Raw genomic sequence first — 19,369 nt, 5'->3', positions numbered from 1 at the left:
TTTCCTCCTATTGGGAACCAATTTAGCATGAAATATTTTGTTTTAATTGTGCAGTTCTATTGATTGACCAGTGTGCAGTAGTGCGTCACAGCATCAGCGCATTACTAACCAGAGCGCTGTGCAGTTCTTCACTCATGTGTGACGATGATTAGCGAACACAATCGACCCGACACTCTCGCGTTCAGTCTTTAAAATTGACCAGAATTGATTATACAAAGTGATTAGCAATTTCATACATCAAAAAGAGAAACATGCCCCATCAGTTGATTATTTATCTACGGCACTGATGATATTATTTGATTTTTGGCCTATATTAGGAATAACTTATGGATCAAATCATTATGTATGTTGATAAAGACATGATGTGCAGTATGTGCCAAAATATCATTTTATTTTGATATTACTTAACGTTATAGGCCATAATTGGACACTCTCATGCAGGGGTTTGAAACTCAAATGACCTGGGCGTGACTCGGCATCTTGTGTGGTCAGGAGGGGCCAGTGAAGTGGAAAGAAGGTCCAACTTTTAAGGAAATTTGTATCACAACATTACATAATTACAAAAAAAATATGGTCTGTATGGAACAATAAATGTCCACAATACAATTATTTGTGATGCAAAATAAGTCTGTAAATAAAAAAAAAACAGACAAAGACATTTCTAACTTGATATTCTGTCGCATGTATAAGGGTCGCATGTATTTGATTGGGGGGGAAGCAAGTGGCCCACGGTCCGCGAGTTTGAAGCCTCTGCTCTAATGTGACGCAGAAAAATCTCTGCCAACTCAAATATGCAGATCATCCACTGTGGTGACAGAGAAGCCGAAAGAAAAGATACACCTTTGCTTTTGCAGTTTCCAAGAATCTTAAAATCAATATATTTTGAGTATGGAAACAGGATTTCAATTTTAATTTTTTTTTTTAATTTTTAATTTTTTTTTCAATTTTTTTCTTATTTACAAAAGCTGAAAATGGCTGGCTTGTATTCAAAAATCTATTCAGTGACACAATAACTAGAATATTGTACATCTGCCATCGTCTGCACTGATTTCTAAAAATCGGCAGCCGAAGAAAAAACAATATGAGTCAAACTCTATGTCTTCATTCTGCGTATGTTTTTGCTTTTCTCAAGGTTTAACCTAAGCCAGGCCATAAAGCCCAGAATTCAGTTGGTGTAAGAGCATGTCTACTTGTATGTTCACACGTACTTGATTAAACCTGAAGATTATAAAACAGAATCATAAATGACAACAGGCAACACTATACCTCCAGTTCCACCCTCTTTGTAGATTTGGCATTTGTGTCAGTGTGTGAATATCGACCAGGACTGCAGACACTTTTACTGATGAGAGCCAGTGAGCAGGTGTGTTAGGAGGCTAATCCATTTTTAATGAAACATTCAGCAGGAGGTGCAGGGTTCTGAGAGGACGCCTCTTAACAGAGCTAAGTATGGCATCAAAGGGTCTTGAAATTTTAATAGCTCAAGAGCAAACTTTTATTAAACGTGCATCATCCTCGCTGTTTGGTCTGTTGTGATATTCTTGAGTGTCACTCATTTCTTATGAAGTCCTGTCACATCAATGGTGGGACGGTGACAGCAGTGTTTGAGCGTGACTCTGGGTTTTCTGTGACTTTCATGCAAAAAATTTAAAACAAATCAGAGAGACATTTTGATGTGTTTCGTGGCTGTGTGTTGTGTGTTATGTTGCCTGCATCGGGCTGGATTGACATCTGCACAGTGACAGTAACACTTTAATGCAGAACAACATCCATTGAATTATTCATCTATTTATACATCAATAAGTCACAATTCAGCCAAAACCCCAAATATGCATGAATATCCTTTACATCACAACTTAAGTTAATAGAGCTCTGGTAGCTGACGTCATGCAACCAAAGATATGCCATTTTGACAGGAAGTATATATGTACAGTACATATGTAACTGGCAGAATATACCAGGCAAAATGTCAGCCAAAGCCAAAAGTTAACCAAAGATACCAGGGACGGGAGACCTTGATGACAGAGCTTTTCCTGCCAACATGGCGGTGCGAGCAAACTTGATATCCAAAGCTCTTAAGTGCTGTCAGCATTAAGGTGTTAATTTAGATTAATTAACAGCTGACCCTGAATGTGTTAACAAAAAAAAGTAGAATACAGTTCAACTTAGGGCAGTGTTTATCAGAGTACCACCTGAGAAGATATTGAGCTCTCAAAGTAACAAACAAATCATAATGCTATTAGCAGGATGGATTTTACGTTTGGTGTAATAAGAATTATGGGGACCAATTTGTGGTGTTACGTGTGTGTGTGGGCGGCCACAAACAGAAGAATAGATGAACAGTGCGCATAAAGACAAATGCCGGGAGTGCACTCTCTTCAAGTCTTACAACTACACCTGTTCAACAGAGACAGAGAAGCTACTTCATTAGAATGTTGGTTAATAATAACTGCTGCAAGAGCAGGATGAGAAAAACAAGATACAGTACAAGTTAAAACGTACAAACTCTTTACTGCAAAGAAGCAACTATTAAAAACTTTTGAAGTTTCCAGAAGAAAAGGACTTAAAAATGCAAATGACCAAATTTGCTGTTTCACACTTGGAGGTAATTGCAGAGGATCGGTTTCAAACTCTGTCAGACTCCTACTCAAAATGCAAGTTAATGATGCCACTGAACTGCAGGAGGGAGTGTGCCAGTGTCACTGTATGTGGAATATTAAAAGCAATGGAGCAGACTCTTTTTTTTTTTTTTTTTACCTCATGATACAAAGTTCAGTGACATAGGGTTTTACATTCCTGTATGCCATGACAAGAAACCCAGTAAATCAAACCCACAAATACTGTACATCATTATACCAGTTTTTGGTTGGTCCATGAGCGATGTAATATTTTGAAATAAAGGATGGATGTCAACTCAAGCAGAGTGTTTACACTGAACACAAAGTGACCTTTCACGCCGTTACTTTTGCTTGTGGTCGCTGAATCTATCCATCCATCGTCTACCGCTTTATCCTCCACATGAGGGTCGCGGTTGACATAGGGTGGAAGGCGGGGTACAACCGGGACAGTATGCCAGTCCATCACAGGACCACATAGAGACAAACAACCACCCACTCTCACACTCACAGCTATGGTCAATTTAGCGTGTCCAATTTACGTAATCCCAAAATCGGCATGTTTTTCAACTGTGGTAAGAAACCAGAGAACCCAAAGAAAACCCAGGCACACATGGGGAGAACATGCAAACTCCATGCAGAAAGGCCCTTGTTCCATCCGGGTTGGTCATTAAATAATTTCAGAATGTTTGTGTGAGTAATAGTTAACAATGCTAGCATGCTAGAGCTAAATATGTTGATTGTAAAGTCACAATGGTTATATTCAGGCTTACATTATTGGTTCCATGCAAGTTTGTCTGCAATTTCCATGGTGGTGATACCCGTGTTTGCCTTCATGGGCTTTATACGTGGAGCCCATATTATTAAAGCCATACGGGACCTGCATAATTTTCCAACCTCAAGCCCATACCCACTTAGCACCCAATACTTAGTAGGCACCTCGCTTGGGACAACATATGGAGACCACATGGACATGCTGGCTGGGCAACAGCTGGAGTCAGTTAATGCGGAGATACTTTCAGAATTGACCATGTAGTAATTCATTCTGAAGTGGGATTCACATTGTGGGGTTGCTTCATGTGTGACGTGAAATTCATCTTTGTATTGACTTTGAATGTAATCCTATTGCAACCATTTAATGTGAATATGCACCTTAGCGCCAGCAGGTTAACATTAAATGTAAACATTTCTAAAAATCTTGATGATCTTCTTGAGGAGATATTTGCAAAATGTACGGTATTGAACATTTTACAGCTACTACATGAAAAGGATGAATTCCTGAACTTTTTGTTGTAAACTGCATTCGGATTCTTGTGACCTGGTTAATTCATTATTTCCAAATTGCATTCATAGCTGTTAGAATAAAAAAAACGAGAGTGAATGGGGTTTATATATCGTGTTGTGTATAAATTGCATTTGGCCTCCAATTGTGTTTCATCATATTAATGAGTTTTTGGAATGAGACCTCCATGACATATTAGGTATTGTCAGTGTTAATATCAGGGTGTCACTCCTCTGAAGTTATGCAAACACAGTTTTACAGCAATATATTGATATAATTTTGAAAAATCAGTATCCCGTCCAGCCTTAGCTGGAATACTTTGATAAATATCCTGATTGGAACAATCCGCTCCGGGCGGGAGTACCTGACATGTCATCCGGACAAACGATGGATGGATTTCTGTGGTCTAAATGTAATTTCAAACAGTAGTTTAATCACTCAGTGACTTTTCATGCAGGTCAGGGGAAAAGGGGAAGGTTTGTTCAGCCAGAGCCTCCATTATAGCATCACTGTGGGCAGGCTGTGACACGATAAGGCTGCCTCCCCACACCCCCATTTTCTCTTTTAGGCAGAAAATAGTCCACAGGACAGCCAGTGACAAACTGCCCTCTTAAAATCCATTCAGGCTTGTATGCGCATCTTGCAGGTGCTCAGATACAAAGCCTCTTGCCTCTCTGTCCCTCCAGTCTGAGCTACAGCTTCATGTCTTTCTTCCTCTCCGCATCCATCCCTGTTTTCTGACATACTGCTGCAGTGGCTGGCGCACAACACAGGCTATATCCCAGCAAAAAGGAATGGAATAGGTAATTCAGTAAAAGGTTGCAGGGGATGTGAGTTGTGCTTTGCGGCTGCTGTCTTGGTGCATGTAAGGAGGTAAGAAATGGCAGAGGTCATTAGTCTAATTGCTTGCTGAGACTTAAGTACAGCACACAGAGCCTTGTGGAAATAAAGGCATAGATGTTGTTTTGTTGGTGTGAAAACTAGGAGGATCATAACCTGATTTCTGAGATTTGAATTAAACAAGACTGTAGTACAATGACACTACAACTCAGAGTTAAACAAATACAATTAAAAGCAACACCAACATTACATAATTCACATTTAGATAAAGCAACCATGTGACTATTAGCTATTGAAAGTGCACATGTTGGTATGAGGGGAAGGACTGATTATAAGGATCATTGATTTCATGTCATTCATCCCTCTTTCCTCTCAGTTATTGTTCCTTTGCCTCTCAAGCTTTTCCATTCCAGCAGAAGTGATGTTTACAGTTGTAATAATGGCTGATTGACCCTTCAAGATATAGTTCTTGATTGGCAAGGACTGCTATGCAGCTGCCTTTGCCATACAATAATGAATTATATCAATAATAATAATACAATTAGATTCAACATCAATGTAATAAACGTCCGCAATGTATGATATTGCCCCATGCTTTGGAAATGATTATCTACTTAACACCTAATTCATCAACTTTCACTCAGCTATCCCTAATTATTTTTTCTAATTTTATTGTGATCATTTTTAATATAGACTAATTTAGACTTTTCTAATACCGTGATTACTTTTTGGCCATATCTGCCAGCCCAAGGAAAATCATTCTAGCCTAATTATTATCATACATTATGAAACAGTTGGCTTACAGATTTTAACATGGTGATATTACTTTACAGTAAAAATACATTTTATTGAAAGAGTAAGTGTTTATGTTTATGTTCTAGACATAATCACATTGTATTTTTTCAAACAAAATTTGTGCAATGCATGTAAAAATTGATATGATCAGTGTGATTGGAACATTTTCTGACTTTCACTTATCCTGTATATCGTTTATGAATAGACAAGTTTGAAGAGCAACAGCATGTAAGTAAGTAGAGAATAACTGGGGACCCGAGGACTGATCCCTGAGGGACCCCACAGGAAAGAGCTGCATTAGACGAGGCTTCAATTAAAACAGATTTTGTGGGAGAAAAATCAAAACAAAAACAACTGATTGGTGGGGATAGGTTTTGGTTTTGCAATATAAATGTGTGATAAAAGGACAGAAGAACATACTGAAGTGCAGACTCATTGTTGTTTATAACAAGACACGGCCAAACTGGAGGGCTTTAAAAGTGCATATTAATGATGTTTTTCTTTTCCAGGTTGACATCACTAGTAACAAGCTGTTATTTCCAGACATATGCACACGGCTGAAGTGCTGAAGTTGTTCACTGCAGCTGTCAAAACTTGCAGTCTCAGAGGAGAGGAGGGAGGAAAAAGGAGGCAAAGTCTATGCAAAAGTTTCCTCCAGAGTGTGTTAGTGTGTGGGCGAGACAGTAAATGAGTCTGGTCTTCCCTGAAGGCTCATAGTAGAAGCTATAATGTTCCGAAATGGAAGTCATATACTGCGCGTGGGTGTGCACATGCATGAGTGTGTGCACGCTACGCTGTTCAGAGGACATCACTGGCTCAGTGGTTCAGTTTTACCACGGCAATAACAGTGGCTGTTGGGAATGCAGCAGTCTCTCGGTCAGCCTCAGCCACGGTGGTAGGAAGGCTATTTGTTCATTTTCTGCCGTTTTATTCTCCACATGAGGGTCAAGGGGTGGCTGGAGCCAATCCAAGCTGACATAGGGCAAAAGGCAGGGGTGCACCCTGGACAGGTTGGCAGTCCACTGCAGGGCCTACAGGATAAACAACCATCCACTCATATTCATACCTATGGTCAATTTAGTGTCTAATTAACCTAATCCGCATGTTTTGGGACTTTTGGAGGTATCTTGAGTACCCGGAGTGAACCCCCACACATGGGGGAGAGCATGCAAACTCCACAAGGCCCTTGATCAAACCGCTGTTGCTGTGAGACATCAACACTCGCCACTGCGCAACCGTGTGACCCTTCCAGATGTTCAGTTCTGCATTAATCAGCGTTCACTGAGCAGACATTGGATTTGTTCCAAAGATGATTAGCATTGAGCTTTTCAGTCATGCTCCCAGCCATGTGCTTCTCTGCCGCCTGCCTTTTCACTTTTTCACTCATTAATGCTCCTGCACTCTCTGCACCAACTGTGCTACTTTTGCTTCATTTGTCTCTTGGGTGAAATGTTTTTTAACTGCACAATATGTATTTTTTTTGCTGGGCGGGGATCTCTCAATCAAAACAATAACATAAGACCTTGTTTAATGAAGTCGGGAAGCAGAGTGGGGGATCATGGGAATTGTCGTCTCGTTCGATTACCCTGTGTTTTTAATGGAGAAGTAGTCGTGATCCAGAATGAAAGAAATGAAAGACAACACACTGGCTAACTAGTCGTGCCGAATATGTTCTTCCTCGCTCTGACACACTTTGTAGAGGGTTTGTTTGGGAAGTTATAGTAGAGGACAAAGTGGACTACATCATTAAAAGCAGACCATTACTTTGAATAGAGTTATGGATTTCTGTCATTTTTAGATATTTATCTAACCTAATAAAAATAACCTAACCTAACTGCACATAAGCTTCATATAATATATTGATAGAAGCATTGGGTTGTATCAGCTATTTAAAAAAAATGGTTTGAGTCACTAAATTGAGCAGGAATTGGTGTTCATTGTGTAGGTTTATTTTGATTTATTGATTATTTGTATTATTTGATTATTTGGCTTCATACTTACTGAAACAGAAAGAAGTGAATATGGAGGAATAGCAAAGTCTCATTTTCTGCCTGTTCATACTACAACTACTTAATTCATGAAAAATAAAAAGAAACATACTTGACACATCGGGAGCTCCACTGGAATTAAGGCAATTAGATTTAATAAATAAATGACAATTTGCTTGTTATGGTAAATGGTCTGTGTATATATAGCACTTTTCTAGTCTTGAAGCCTGTTCATAGCTGCAGTTTCACCATTCACCCATTCACTCACACATTTATACAGTGCATTGCCCGGGGACACACCGGCACGTAGACGAGTGTAGCCCTGAATTGAACCCCGAGTTGAAAGACGACTTGCTTCTGCACCACTCAGCCAGATTTAAAGGGCTGGTGGAACACACGCACAAACACACCCTGATTGCTCATTGTTTTTATCCACCTTCACCAGCAATTAATCACTGTAATGAATCCCCAAGCTTTTCCAATCATGTTTAGAAAATGACATGCTACTTAACATCTTATCTGGTAACCAGTGAAGGGAAACGCATGCAGATGCCCCTGGAGTACTGCAGGAATGTGAATACCCCGCACCACCATCTATCCACACTCTCCAAACCAACTGACAATAACTAATTGACTTGCAGGACATCTTAATAAAACTAAAAGCAGGAAGTGTCATCTAGCCCACTCATTACATTGGCCTAATCCTTTATAGTTAATTAACTTTTTTCCCTTCTGTGTCAAACAAAGGAAAATTTATCATATTGTCAAGAGAAGCAAACCTTTCTTACTCTCCTCTCCACCTACAGTACTGTATCTGAAAATAATATTTAAAGCTGATGGTAGCAAAGAAATACACACAGGGGCCAAACCCATTTGTCACTGTCAGTGAAATATTTACATAGTGGAACAACATTAAATTAATTGTCATGTCCATAAATTTATAAGACAATCTCCCTGACCAGCACCGCCAACCTCCTTTTTCAAATGTACGTGGATCAGTCTTGTCACTAAAATTGTCACTTTGCCAGTACCAAAATGTACCAAGCAGACCACAAAATCATATGTAAAATATGTTATGTAAATTGGAAGTTGCGTGATGTTCACCCTCCCTGGCAGTGAAATGGTGATTTACTTCTTCATGCTAAAATCCTGAGCCCTGGCTGCTGTAGCGGCAGATTAAGTCTGTGAGAGGCATAAATAAAAGCTGCAGCAGTGGATAGTGCCAATGCAAGCAATGTAGACCTGCCCAGGCTTTGACAGAGGTGCCATTCACCCTGCTGTAAGTGCATGTACCATCAAAATAATCTTGGTGAAATTGTTTGAAGGCTGACATCCTCCATTGTGTCTTTATTTTTTATTTCATTTTACAAATTTTCAAAGTGAGGTAATAGAAAATATATTTATATAGTTGCAGAACTCCATAAGTTATGCAAGTAATATTCAATGCTAGGGAAAGAAAAAAAACAGCAGCAGGTATTTTAAAGTTAAAGTTACCAGTTTCTTGAGCTTCATGCAACATCACACACTGCATGCTCTGCTGTGATCACATGAACCTGGGATGTGGGCTGCACTATAATGATGCCACAGTAAATCACTGCTACATTGGGTTGCGTTGGTTGATTGGTGACTGGGTCAGTGAGTGAGCAAGTAGTTGATTAGTAACTATGTCTTATATACCGTGAGTATTTACTTCTACTTCAAATTTGATCTCTTATTATTAATCCCTTTTTTGTATGTATATTCCCATATCAGTTTATACATGCTCTTGCATGACGTTGTCGTCTTGGTTTTATTTATGTTGACATTTGGTGTTCGGAAATGTTGTGGCTTTGCCTTTGTGTTTATCTTGTTCCTTTCCCTGATTATTAATTCTGTTTTTGCTTTGTTTGTCAAAGCACTTTGTAAACTTTGAAGGTGCCACAAGAATGAAACTGATTATTATATTTTGAATTCAGCCGGGATAATTTCATGCACATTTGAAATGTCTTTGAAAGACTTTGTAATGCACAAAAAAATGTTGTGTCTGCAAAGTGGTAGTTCTGGCCGCCATGGTACCGTTTGGAATGGTTCAGTCGAGTATCTCATTAATTCAGAAAGATAATAATTGAAGTAAATGCTATGTGCTTAGCACAGTGCCAACGGATATTGGGCTGTTAATCACATATCTGTCAAGGTTTGCTTGACAGTCTTCAAACCTGGCAGGTGACATACGACAACAGATATTGGTAGAAATACAGCAGATATATCGCTAAAAGAACTGCGTCCCTAAAAGAGCTGCAAAAAAACAACACTGAATCCTTTGTCTGTCATAACACATGGTATATTAACAAAGGCAAGTGATGATTTTCCTTATGACCAATAAACAGTGTGTCTAGCTCCACCGCCAGACCCCTGTGCTGCGTGTCCCCAACGGAAAGGTGGGACATATGGATATTACACCAAACTGACCTGAACTGTAGCACTTGGTGGAAATCGGGCATAAAAGTAAAAGGATGCATTATTCTACAGATAATGTAGAGCAGATGTGTCAAACTGGTGGCCCGTGGGCCACATGCAGCCCTTCAGTCGATTACATGCGGCCCACTACTTGATATCATGTTATTCTGTTCTCTAGACTGGCCCCCTCTTGACCAGATTAGATGCTCTTTGGCCCCCAGGTCATTTGAGTTTGACACCCCTGATGTAGAGGATGGTCAGAAACATGGTTGTTAAGTAATTCTTCGTTAAATGATAACAAACTCATTCTACCATTTTACGCCATGGATGACAAATATATCAAAAATCTGTCTGAGACATGGACCATGTCACTTCTTCATCCAGCAAAGACAGGCTGTGTCATTTGTAATGTATAGAATAGATGTTAACACCATTTTCTCTCTCTCTCTCTCTCTTACTCACTTCATCCAGGCCATGGAACCAAAGGAGTGTTCGAGCTGCTAGCAGGCTGGAGGAGAACGAGGGAAAACCTACCCTTCAAAGAGCGCGTGGCAGATGCTTTTGCTGACGTGATGGTCTGCTACACCATGACCAGCTCACTCTACATCATCACCTTCGGTATGGGAGCTAGCCCTTTCACGAACATCGAGTCGGTGAAAATCTTCTGCCAGAGCATGTGCGTTGCTATACTGGTCAACTACTTTTACGTGTTCTCTTTCTATGGCTCGTGCCTGGTGTTTGCCGGACAGCTGGAGCAGAACCGCTACCACAGCGTTTTCTGTTGTAAAATCCCCTCAGTGGAGTATCTGGACCGCCAGCCCACGTGGTTTAAAACTATGATGAGTGATGGACATGACCTGTCCACGCACCATGACAGTGTTCCGTACCAGAATCACTTCATCCAGCACTTCCTGCGAGAACACTACACAGAGTGGATAACAAACACTTATGTCAAGCCCTTTGTGGTAATTCTCTATCTCATCTATGCCTCTTTTTCGTTTATGGGATGTTTACAAATCAGTGATGGATCGAATATAGTTAACCTGTTGGCTAGTAACTCTCCGAGTGTTTCTTATGCGCTGACTCAGCAGAAATACTTTAGCAACTACAGTCCTGTGATCGGATTTTACATTTATGAGCCCATCGAGTACTGGAACTCCACGGTGCAGGAGCACCTGAAGACTCTAAGTCATGGTTTCAACAAGATTTCGTGGATGGACAACTTCTTTCACTACCTGCGGGTGGTGAATGTTAGTGCGTCAACAAAGGGCGACTTCATCAACATCCTTAAAGGCTCCTTCCTGCGTAGCCCAGAGTACCAGCACTTCACTGAGGACATAATCTTTTCGAAAAACCGCGACACCGATGAGTTTGACATAATCGCGTCACGGATGTACCTGGTGGCACGGACAACTGAGAAGAAGCGCGAGGAGGTGGTGGAGCTTCTGGAAAAGCTCCGTCCATTGATGCTCATCAACAGCATCAAGTTCATTGCCTTCAATCCCACGTTTGTGTTCATGGACCGCTACAGCTCCTCCGTCATCTCCCCCATCCTGACCTCAGGCTTCAGTGTACTCACCATCCTCATCCTCACTTTCTTCCTGGTCATCAATCCCTTAGGGAACTTCTGGCTCATCCTCACAGTTACATCTGTGGAACTGGGCGTCTTGGGTTTGATGACCCTTTGGAACGTTGGCATGGACAGCATCTCAATCCTGTGCCTTATTTATACCCTCAACTTTGCAATGGATCACTGTGCACCACACTTGTACACTTTTGTGCTGGCCACTGAGCACACTAGGACGCAGTGCATTAAGTTGGCACTGGAGGAGCACGGGGCTGCCATCCTGCAGAACACATCCTGCTTTGTGATTGGGATAATGCCCCTGGTGTTTGTGCCTTCCAATCTGACCTACACACTGTTCAAGTGCTCCCTCCTCACCGCAGGCTGTACTGTGCTGCACTGCTTCGTCATCCTGCCGGTCTTCCTGACCTTCTTCCCGCCATCCAAAAAGAGACACAAGAAAAAGAAACGGGCCAAGCGGAAAGAGCGTGAGAGAGAGCGGGAGCGGGAAAGGGAGAGGGAAAGAGAAAGGGAGGAGATAGAATGCATTGAGGTCAGAGAGAATCCAGATCATGTGACAAATGTTTGAAGAGATGTTAACCGTGCATATCAGTGGGTCAGTTACTGGTTAATGTGAGGTGTTCTCCACTTGTGAGAAACCTCTGGAAATGCAGGGGAGGTCGATGCATCCCCTGTGGAGTGGACACCTGTCACTCCAAACCAACAGCAGCTAAGCTGGCCAGAGTAGAGTGCAGCGCCACTGGTCAGTCCTTCAGTCTGGACAGTGTATCTCATTTGCACAAACTGTAACATGCTCTCGGTTCAAAAGCTCTTTCCCAACTATTTGGAATTTAAAAAAACAAGTAAGTTGGCAGAACCTATGCTTGCTAAATCTGTAGGTATATTCTAAAAGTACAGTATGCTAGTTCATTTCAATATTAGCGATTCTATGTTCATCTCATGCAGCCCTTATCACAAAAGACAGTGAGCGAGGATCAGAGCAGCAAGTGTGCGTATACGCGTTGGTAAAAGTGGATAGAGTTATAACACAAAAGTGCACAGATTAAGGTTGTGCAGATGACAACTGTGAACGCACCTCCCTCCTCACACATTGATAACAGCAAAAGTAAACAAAAACATAAAATTTTGTGGAAAGAGAGAGAAACTGCGGACCTGGAAGCACACTGCATGCTTAAATCTCAACAGGAAAAATAGCTGAACAGCTGAACTGGGCAGATGGCATACACTGTGTCTATTATGAAGAATTACCTTGCACATTGCTTTATGTCAAGGTTCATGTAAGCAGGAGGCAAATATTTCTTAAGTCATGTACAGTCTTAGACGATGGTAAAATGAACTAACGTTTGGGGAGTTAGTAATAAGTAACTGTTGTACAGCCATATTTAAAAGGCAGTAAACCCGAGTACATATGAGTACTCATACAGGAGTTAATCCCAAATTGTTCTTGCAGACCAGTAAACCCGAAAGTGAAGAGTGAGTACAAGTGTGACATGTCAGACTGTCTAGCAGACTGGAACATTTCTGTGAGACAACAAATATCTCTGTGATCGGCTCACGAAAGCTCGCTGGCATGGCACTGGTAATTGGAGAGGGTCTGAATGTGATTCAATACTAGAAATGGTGCCAAATGGTGTACACAACCTTTTGTCTGTCAGATTTGTATAAAAACAAACAAACAAACAAAAAAAAATCTATCCCAGTACATTTGAACTTTGTCCCAGCTCATTTCCATGATTGCTGTTCAGTGTTGTTCAGGTTTTTGAAGCAAATTATGTAAGAGATTTTAAATGAAGCAGTGAGGCACTTGTGTAAAAGGTTTTGAGATCAAACTGAAATTGAAAGAGCTAAAGAGAAAGTTGGGTCGAGTTGAAGTTGATTTTGCTCCAGATATATTCAAATTACATTTGCGATTATACTGACATTTAAACAAATTACCTAAAGTTAAGCCCTGCGTTAAAATAAGGGCAGTTTAAAACTGTGTGTTATAATAAGCAGTACATCTTTTGTTTTTTTATACAGATTTTTCAAGCTTTTCTTTTATCACCCTCTACAATGACGTGGATATTTCAAGTGGAACAATTGTAAAATTGGGGTTGATCATGCATGGTCAAAGAGAAACATCCACATTCCATGCCGTTTCATCCGGCTGCGCAGAATTTTCTTGCCTTTTCAGCTCTCTTTTTTTGTTGTTCCACCCACAATGTAAAGCTGCTGTCAGTCATGTCAACCTTTAGATAACCTTTGACTAACGTCCTGTTTGTTGCAGAGGGACTGAGAGACCCACAGTACAGTGGAAACACTCAATCAGTGATAGCTGTCAGAATAAAGGCCCTTTTTAACATTCATTTAATCAAAGTACAACACTGACAGCAGCTTTAAATGGTTCAATTCATCCTAACAACTGTCATCAACAGCATTTGCAGCAGCTTTTGTTTAAGTTAAACGCTTTATCAGTGCACTCCTATGTTACCCACCCTGCACTTAAAGCAATCAAATGAAACCACAAGCAGAGAAGTGAAAAGAGCTTGACATTTTCTCTTTATGGAGACCAAATCAGAGCTTTAAGTAAACTGAGTATTGTACTTGAAGGAATGCTAACGTAGCCCTGTATCTGCTGAATGTGGACATAAGAAGGTTGTGTGTTTTACACTAACACACAAATAAAGTGTTTTGTTTAGTTCTGCTGCCAACGCATAGCCAAAAAGATTAGAAATAGCAATGCTGCTTTATTGAACACCATTCCTCCTCTGCTCTTCTCTTATTAAGGGATGGAGTACTTGCTGTGTAAGAATTTCTTTATGTTAATGCTATCAAATGAATCATTTAATTTTGTTACAATCATGAAGGGTTCACAGTAAACCTAAGTTATTTGAACCTAAGTGAATTGATTAACTACACTTTAGGAGCAGGGCCACGCCTCAGTCACACCGCTAATCACCAGCAAAGCCTTTATATTCCTGGTCAACTTTCACAGTCTCACCCACCTTAGCCCTCTACCCTTCATCCCTCAAACCTAACTCCTTCATCCCTTGCTTTTTGTACTTGATGACCACTCAAAGCGCTTTGTACCAGGTATTCCATATCACTCATTCACTCTCACAATCATACAGCACATTTAGGTGTGAACTGGCAGAGCAGGAAGTCGAACTCTCTACCTTTCAGTTGGGGCATGACTCGCTGTACCACTGAGCCATCACCTTCACCCCTCTACCCTAACTCCAGGATCCTTCATCCATCAACCCCAAATCCTTCATCTACTGTAACTCTTTCATCCTTTGACCCTAACGTCTATATCTTTCATCCTTCAACTCTAACTTCTCCATCCCTCAACCCTAGTGCTTTCATCCCATGTACCCATCTCTATTGACCCTAACTCCTCCATCCCTTTTATTTTGTATTCACTTCCTCGCTGCCATGCTTGTAAAACCTGATTTAGACCATTTTTGTTTTGAGACATGGAGAATTATTGTGTTTCAAGTCTCCATTAGAAGAAAATAAACTGTGGCCACAAGAGGGATAAACATGGATTTGTGTGGTTCAGTCTAGACTGTGACTCTACCATCTGTCCCCTCAGCAGAAATCCAGATTCACCAGAACAGGCTGCGATTTTCAGTCGTCAGTTGTCCAGTGTTGAAGAGTCTGCCTCACATTGTTGTTCTTGGCTGACAGGAATCACACTTGAGTTGACGTTTGTTGCTGTTGAAGCCCACCTATCTCCACCCCACACTTCTAATGAGTCGATTATCTGAGTTACCATAGAGATTCTGTCAGCTCCAACCAGTCCATCAACAAATATAAAGATCCATTAAGATGTTTGACGTTATCTGACGCCCCTGACGAATCATTGGCTATTTGCAAGAATAAGGATGGAAGTGATTGATGAGTGTGTTAGGGCTGTCACTCTTTATCCGAAAATCAGTTATCCTTTCAAACTTGGTGAAAGCTAAAAGTTTTGGGTTAGCAAAGTACCGAACAAATCTGTAGACTCACCTGTTAGCTCCACCTGAGTGAAGCGACAAAGGAGGCATCATAGACGAGAAACACAAGTGTTGAATCTCACATAAATTGATAGTAAATTAAGATTTGGCCTTGGTGAACCTGGTCGAGTATGCCAGCGATTCAATTTCCCTCTGCAAACACGACGTTTTGGTCAACGACAGAATCTCCTAAACAATTCAAACCAATCACAAATGGGTTGTTTGGCACTCTGGCGCACTAGAGATGGGCTTAAAGTAATGACGACAGAGAAGCGACATCTAGCAGCTTTTGTACACGCCTAACGTGGCTGTCATCAGATTTGGCTGACCTGCTTTTTAGTGACATTAGTATCACGCCATCACTCCTAGAAAACTACAACAAGCACATCTGTTGGGTCTGATTGGTTGTAGGTCTTTTGTGTACAGAGGCATTTTGATCTATGTTCGTTGATCACGTCTGTTGGAATTGGGAGGTGACTACACCCTTACAAGCCTCATATTCTATCTCAAATGAGATTGAGATGCAGAAAACTAAAACAATAATTATGTCACATTTGTGTGTATAATGAGAAACATCCAAACACCAGTTTTGTGTAATAGTCATCTAAACTTGATATTTAGGAAGAAGGTGACAGCCCTAGTGTATTTTCAGTGTAAACATGCCAGACGATCTAAAGATAACAGATGTGTGTACAGGTGTTCCAGTGCTTGTTGAGTGTTTGAACACACACACACACAGAGGCACGCGATCTCAGAATTAAAAAAAAAAAAGAATTCCAGTTTCCCTTTTTGTCTCACTTACCTCAATTTACATTCCTTCGTTTGAAAAACCCAATGTTTAATGGTCCATCAGCGAAACGTTGCGTCTCTATTTGGTAAATAGTGTTAGTCGCAGTCAAATAACAAAGATTCAACGTCAGTCGGACCAAGAAATACAAATTTGAACGTGACCTCTGACGGGCAGATCCTCATCCTTTCAAAGCTGTCGTCGTGGGGACACCTTATTTCTTAGCTTACTCTCAGCTAATCTGTCAGCCGTATGAACTGTACCGGACCAAAATAAGGATGAAGGGTATGTGTACATGCTTGATAAACGAAGGCATAGTTCCATATGACAAATTATGAAAGAGGCTAGTGAACCTCCTTGTTAAACTTAAATCAGTCATGCAAATGAGAAGTAAAAAGGCTAAAAGAATAATGTCCTACTTTTGTGGAACTCGGAAAGTAATTCATAAAATTGAATTTTAATGACCCCCATACATTTCATCACCCAGACATTACCTTACTAAGAAATAAGGATTTATGGCAGGCTACTTCCTGAAGCAGCTGCAGTGAACGTTGCATAATGTAAAAGCTATGTCATGTATGTACGTATAGCAAGAAGGCATGAAATCTTTGAAAAATGGGAAAGAAGTGCAAATCTTTAACAATTTACTTCCCAAAAATGGACTGTTTGCATGGCACTGTATTGTACGTATGTATGCATGTATTTATTTTTCTGTATGGAGTCTGCGTATTTTTTTATTTTGCTCCACTGTGGTGATTTCAGTTCATTGTTTCAATGGATGTATTGTAACACCATGTGCTGCAAAAGAACAAAATGACTCACATCTGTTCCAAAACAAAAGCCAGAGGATATTCATCTGTAAAATACCTGTAAATGAATCTTTTCTATATTTTATAAGAAAAAAATGCTATAGAAAGATTTTTAACGACTGAATTTTCTTAAAAAAAAGAAATAAAAAGAGAAAAAAAAGTTGAACACGGTAGGCCAGTAACAAACAGTGGAATGTTACCAGTATACTAGATCTTATTCCTTGCAAACTACAGTGTCAGTGTTTGTTGATGATTCACATTTTTATGTGGGGAAACTGTTGCCACCATTTTATTGTTTGTGTCTTGACCTCTTTACAACATCGACTTGGCCCGTGACATTAAAAGATAGCATTCAGTACTCAACAGCCCTTTTTATAAAACAACACAACAGTCAATCAGGCTTTGTATTGATCATTTTCAACAAAAGTGCACGTTAGGAATTTACAGAATTTAGATGGAATCTCCAATTTACGTCCTGAATAAAGTCGACTACACGTTGTTATATGGCAGGTCAAGCTTATCAGCTAAGAAATCATCATTTAGCAATATATGTTCACTCTTGTGTAACATCATCCTTAGATACTGGCATCTTACTTATTGCTGGCTTGAAAGCTATTGCCTAAGAACACTTGCCAATGTTCAGCTACTTTACAATTAGCATCATTTCCAATACCAAATGCTGTCTGATTAGGTCTATTGTGTAATTTGAACTCATTAGAAATGCATAGTCATGAATAGAAATTATTATTATTATGAATAAGCAACACCCAAAGGGTTTACCTCTAGATTACTGAAAGAGCATGTAATGTCTTATATTTGAAACACACCTTGTGTCATTTTCACCAAAGAAAATGAAAACCCGGCATAAAGAATGAGTCCGACATTATTCAACACTTTCTTGCTGTCAACAAATCCCTTGAAAAGACCAAAACCATGCCTTGGCACACAGACCAAGCCAAGTGGTTTCCTTTTTTTGTTTGTTTCTTTTGTTTTATTCATTATTAAATATCATTTATCATTAAAAAAGGCTAAATGATAAACAGCTGCGTTCTGTAGTTATTTAACAAATGTTGTTCACACACAGCATTGGACGGTTTTTACATCTGTTGCTTAGTGTGAGGCAGCAGATGTATACAGCGTATACAATTTTTGGCATTAATTCGGAATGCACCATGGCTGAAAGCAAATATTCTTGATCTAAATTAGTTGAAAAATGTGAACACAGATGTGCTTGTTTCCTGTTCTAAATGAATGCACCAGTACACAGCAACAGGTATAAGCTTCTGCTAAAGAGCTTGGAGCTAGAGGAACGGTGCAAAATCATTGTAAAATGTGTTTTATAATTGCATGAATCTGGTAGTTGCTAAAATTGGGACTTTTGTGGCACTTTTCCATTTAGTTTTACTCCTCGAATCGACTCGGTTTGGGTATTAGGCTCGTCATTTTCCACCGGTGGTGTATTTTTGGGGACAGCACTGACGTACACTTCCTGGAATGCTGTTGCCATTTGTAAAAATTGCACTCATGACTCCTCCAGTGATGACACGCTGACCAATCAGTGACCAGCGTTGGCCTCACATTTTAGTACTGGTCCAGCTCATGTGGAACGTCGCCTGAATAGGTACCAAAAAAAGGACCATGTACTATATTGAATAGAAAAGCAACTCACTAGTATTGAAGTGAAGAAAAAAATGATCTGTCATGTTGTGTGAACTTGACCTGGTCCAGGTCTCATGGCACAGAACTCAGTGTGCTGAGTTTGAGGGTTTTGCCATACTGTGAAATTTCGACTTTATGATGTTGTTAGTTCAACAATCATCCAACTCATTCTTCAAGACCCTGTACTCGTTATTGTTCAGGTGTCAACTAAATAGTTAACTGAAAAAGTGTTTAAAAAAAAGTTAAAAGTTTTTATTCACAACATAGAGAACACAGTGCTTAAAGTCTATGTATTAAACGTGGAGGGGACATCTCTTACTGTAGCTTTCTTCACCATTATCCCACTTTAAGCTTCCACCCAAGTTTCCCTCATTCTCGATGCCTGGTGGATGAAACTGGCAGGAACTGTTTACTTTAGAGCGGCTTAATCTATTAATTCTTCTTCTTCTTAGGCCTTTAAGTTCCTAGAGGAACATAGGCCATCGACGAAGCTCTTCCATCCTCTCCGGTCTTGGTCTCTTTGCTCCAGATGTTGCCACAACAGCCCTTCGTCCTTCATCTCCTGTTCTGTGCTTCTTCTCCAGGTGATTCTCGGT

At 40.2% G+C, this 19,369-nt stretch overlaps 1 protein-coding gene across 1 annotated transcript in view; it reads left to right on the top strand.

Annotated features, from left to right (window-relative positions):
- Positions 1–18,126, top strand: part of ptchd4 (patched domain containing 4) — a 47,090-nt gene extending 28,964 nt beyond the window's left edge. The window contains exon 3 of the mRNA XM_044049923.1: positions 10,428–18,126. Coding sequence (XP_043905858.1) covers positions 10,428–12,109 — 1,682 coding nt within the window. The 3' untranslated portion in view covers positions 12,110–18,126. The remainder of the gene's footprint in view (positions 1–10,427) is intronic.
- The last annotated feature ends 1,243 nt before the right edge of the window (positions 18,127–19,369 follow it).

Source organism: Solea senegalensis, linkage group LG17 (genome assembly GCF_019176455.1).
Source record: "Solea senegalensis isolate Sse05_10M linkage group LG17, IFAPA_SoseM_1, whole genome shotgun sequence".
Classification (NCBI taxonomy): Eukaryota; Metazoa; Chordata; class Actinopteri; order Pleuronectiformes; family Soleidae; genus Solea; species Solea senegalensis.
This window is presented reverse-complemented; position numbering and strand designations above follow the sequence as displayed.